This window comes from Crocodylus siamensis, chromosome 6 (genome assembly GCF_052110815.1).
Source record: "Crocodylus siamensis isolate JL-2025a chromosome 6, ASM5211081v1, whole genome shotgun sequence".
In the NCBI taxonomy this organism is placed as follows: Eukaryota; Metazoa; Chordata; order Crocodylia; family Crocodylidae; genus Crocodylus; species Crocodylus siamensis.
The window spans coordinates 47364793-47368520 of NC_143400.1; the positions used below are offsets into that span (position 1 = coordinate 47364793).

Below are 3728 nucleotides of genomic sequence, written 5' to 3' on the forward strand. Positions count from 1 at the left end.
AGAAGATGTATGTGCAGGGCCAGACAGGGAAAAGGGAGTCCTGTGGGGATGACCCACCCTTTAGGGCCTGAGACCATGCAGTCCTGAGCAACCAAGCCGGGGCTAGAAGACGTGACAGGCTGATCCCCACAGGGACCCAGCCACCGGGAACCCACAAGCCTGTGTGGGGCGCAATTAAAGGCAAGACCAGAGGGCTGGGATTCACCTGAGGAGAAATGAGTATTGGGTGTCACACTGGAAAGCTGTGTGATAAAGGAAAACCTATGGGGCATGAGCAAAGGGGTAGGGAAAGATCCAAAAGGGTTGGGAAGTACGGTCGGTTTCCTGTTGCATTGTTATGTTTGCTTTTGAGTTAAGGTTTATAGCAGCACAGCACAGCACTGCATGAGGATATCAGGAGCCAGATTCATTTACCAGATGAGCCAGAGGGCACAGTGTCCTCTGCTGTCTGCAAGCCCAGGTGAAAACCTGGGTGTGTGTGCTGAGCTTAACAGAGGCTGAGCTGTGCTTCCCCTGCTGACCACTGAAAAGTTGCAAAAGGCATTTTATTGTCACCCTGAGCATCGAAGTATTAAGTCATTTGTGTATTTAAAGTGTCGTGTTAGTAATGTGGAGTATAGTATTTTGGGGTCAAATTAGTAAATGTGTAAATGTTGGGTTGTTTATTATTAATTGGTAACTCAATTTATTAGCTTCGCTATGTATTTTCCTTTTTGTTATTCATAAATTCAAGTGCCTATAATTAGTGTGTGTGTGAGAGAGAGAATTTAAATCATGTCTTGCACTAAAGGAGGGGAATGCAGCATACTTTGCTACCATTCCTTTGGTGGACTGAGAGAAAGACCAAGGCCATTGGCACACCAGGGATCTGAGAATGGCAGTGGGCTGCCCCTAGCATAGCAGACCAGGGTTACACTGTCATAAAGCCAAAAGCCTGAAATTAGCAAAGGATCCAGCTCTAATTGAAGCTTCTCTCTTGGTTTTTTCAGCTGGAAGTCTGTGCAACCCTAGCCAGAACTAGAGCCAGGTCTCATACAGATCCTGATCTCTATGATATAAAGCTAGGATTTAGATCCTGAAGAAACTGGAATGAATCCTCCAGATCTTGGAAACCAGGGAAGCATTTTGAAATGGAAAAAAATGGGGATATGTTTGGGGTTTTTTCTAACTTAGCTCTGGTGAGCTGGGAATCTATTCTTCAGATAGTTAGAGATTTCAAATACTCTATGTAGCCATGAATATATCACCTTATAAATATGTCTCTCTGTGTTTCCTTCCATCTCATGGACATTCCTTTCACAGCCATTGTGATAATTTCTCTTCTTACAGGTCACTACTTAAGAATGGAAAACCAAACCACCGTGACTGAGTTTATACTCTTGGGACTTTCCAATGATCCGCAACTCCAGATTTTACTGTTCTGTGTGTTTTTGGCGATATACCTAACCACCCTGGTGGGGAACGCAGTCGTCATGCTGGTGATAAAAGCTGATACTCACCTTCACATCCCCATGTATTTCTTCCTATTTCATCTCTCCTTTATTGACATCTGCTATTCATCAGCCATTGTCCCTAAGATGCTGGTGAATTTAATAGCTACACATAAAACTATTTCTGTCAATTCTTGCTTCACCCAGATGTTCTTCATCTTTTTTTCAGCTAGTTGTGAAAGTTTAATCCTTTCAGCAATGGCTTATGACCGTTATGCTGCCATATGTGATCCCTTACATTATGTGGGGACCATGAACAAAAGACTGTGCAGGCAGCTGGTGGGTGGTTCCTGGGCAATAAGTCTTATTCATTCACTGCTCAACACGGTTCCTCTATTAAAGTTACACTTCTGTGGACCCAATGAAATTGGGCATTTTAGCTGTGAACTTCCCCCACTACTAATGCTGTCCTGCACTGAGACACTTTCCCACAAAATAGCTCTGATTTCTTCTATTCTGATCATTGGTTTGGGCACTTCCCTCCTCATGTTTGTTTCTTACACCCATATCATCTCCACCATCCTGAGGATACGCTCTACTGAGGGCAGGAAAAAAGCCTTCTCAACCTGCAGCTCCCACCTTATTGTGGTGACTTTACTGTATGTAACAGGCTTTGTCCAGTATATGAAATCCAGACATGTTTCTTCACTGGTTCTAGATCAAGTTTTTTCTATCCAGTACAGTATCTTAACCCCCATGTTAAACCCCATCATCTACAGCCTGAAAAGCAAAGAAGTAAAAATAGCTGTGGGCAAAACCTTACAACTATTTCATTTTCAAAGGATTTAACCTGATTCTATAGTTTGCAATTCTTTTATAACTTTAAGTAAATATAATTTAAAACAGAGTATTATTGGATGTATACATTTTGAGTGTGAAGAATGCATGTACCTGGATGATACTGAAACACAACTGTCAATAAACATTTTCATAAATGTGAAAAGAGGTTGAAGTTTCATTGGATTTAAAAATATCCAGCAAAGAGTACCGCCACAAGGTTTTTTGTCTAGATTTTGAGAACAGGTTGTGTTGAGGTCCAGTTAAGCTATGACAACTTTGCCCAAAATGATCTTGAATTTTTGCTTATAATACTGGTTGAATCTAGGTTGACCTTGCTTAGGATAAGAGAAGAAAGTATTTTAACATGAGTGTCCTTTCTAAAAAGTTGCTTAGGAATTTAGGAGCTGAAATGATATTGACTTTAAATCAGCCCTAAGTGTCCTTGATGACGTGCCTTGCATGTCCTATGAGGATGGGATTTCCATAAATGAACCAGGTGACAGGAAGGTAGCAGAGACTACAGATGAAGGAAAGCACTAAATGGTGGCCTGAGGGTGGTGTATAACTCATTGGTGTCTTTCCCCACATTATCCAGTGAGGTACAGCTATCTCCATCTTGAGGTTCATAGTTCCACCACCACTGATCCCTTCCACTGAGGAAGGTAGACTGAGATGATAACCAAAGTATTGGGAGACATAAAAATGACTAGGACTTCTGGGGTTCCTTTTCTCTCAGGGAAGTGTATTTGTTATCAATGTTTTAGTCTTTCTCATTGTCTGGTATTGCTTCAGTCCCTTCTATCTATCCCAAAAGACCTTGGCTGTGCTCAAGAGGAAGGTTCTAGAGTTCTTCTGCCCAGAAATTCATGGAATTGTTTCAGGAGTCTTGAACCTGGCTTTGAAGGGAGGAGAGCAAATATTAAATCTGCACGTGCATTGTGGTCCATACCTTCTACCCCAGCCCACGCAGAGGCACTTCTGCTATGCTTGTGGTTGAAGTGGAGTGTCTGGTTGTAAGTATTTTTCTATGACCCCTGGAAACTTTGATATGACTGGTAACTGTTTTACAATGAGCACACTTGGATATCCTCTGCAGCAACAAGATCTCCCACAACCACTGAAAGTGATCACCAACTTGTGATGTTTCTGCTTTATGAACTTAATGTGAACTTACAGAAGCTGAAAGTCCTCTCACTGTACTTGTGGATGATCCTGGCAGTTATCAGCATAATTCAAGACTTGTTGACTTAAAATCATGAAAACTGAGTAGAGTTCACGTCTCTTGGCTGGTCATAGGATAGAAGCCTTGTCCCTCCAACAATCACCCATCTTAAATGAGTCTGCCCACTCCTAATGTTTATCCTTCCTCAGTTTATCATTGAGCCTTTGCCTCACAAAGTTCTCTGGCTCATTCCTATACACCAGTACCATGATTGGTCATCATCCAACCAACATGCA

The 3728-nt window shown here is 42.0% G+C and overlaps 1 protein-coding gene across 1 annotated transcript; it reads left to right on the top strand.

Annotated features, from left to right (window-relative positions):
* The first annotated feature begins 1343 nt into the window (after positions 1-1343).
* On the top strand, positions 1344-2279 carry LOC149862670 (olfactory receptor 5BS1-like). The gene has a single exon (XM_090054044.1). The coding sequence runs from the start codon at positions 1344-1346 to the stop codon at positions 2277-2279; it is 936 nt and encodes a 311-aa protein (XP_089910170.1).
* The last annotated feature ends 1449 nt before the right edge of the window (positions 2280-3728 follow it).

Excerpts from the sequence above, each read along its gene's own strand:
- LOC149862670 (XM_090054044.1), top strand. The coding sequence starts at position 1,344 with ATGGAAAACCAAACCACCGTGACTGAGTTTATACTCTTGGGACTTTCC.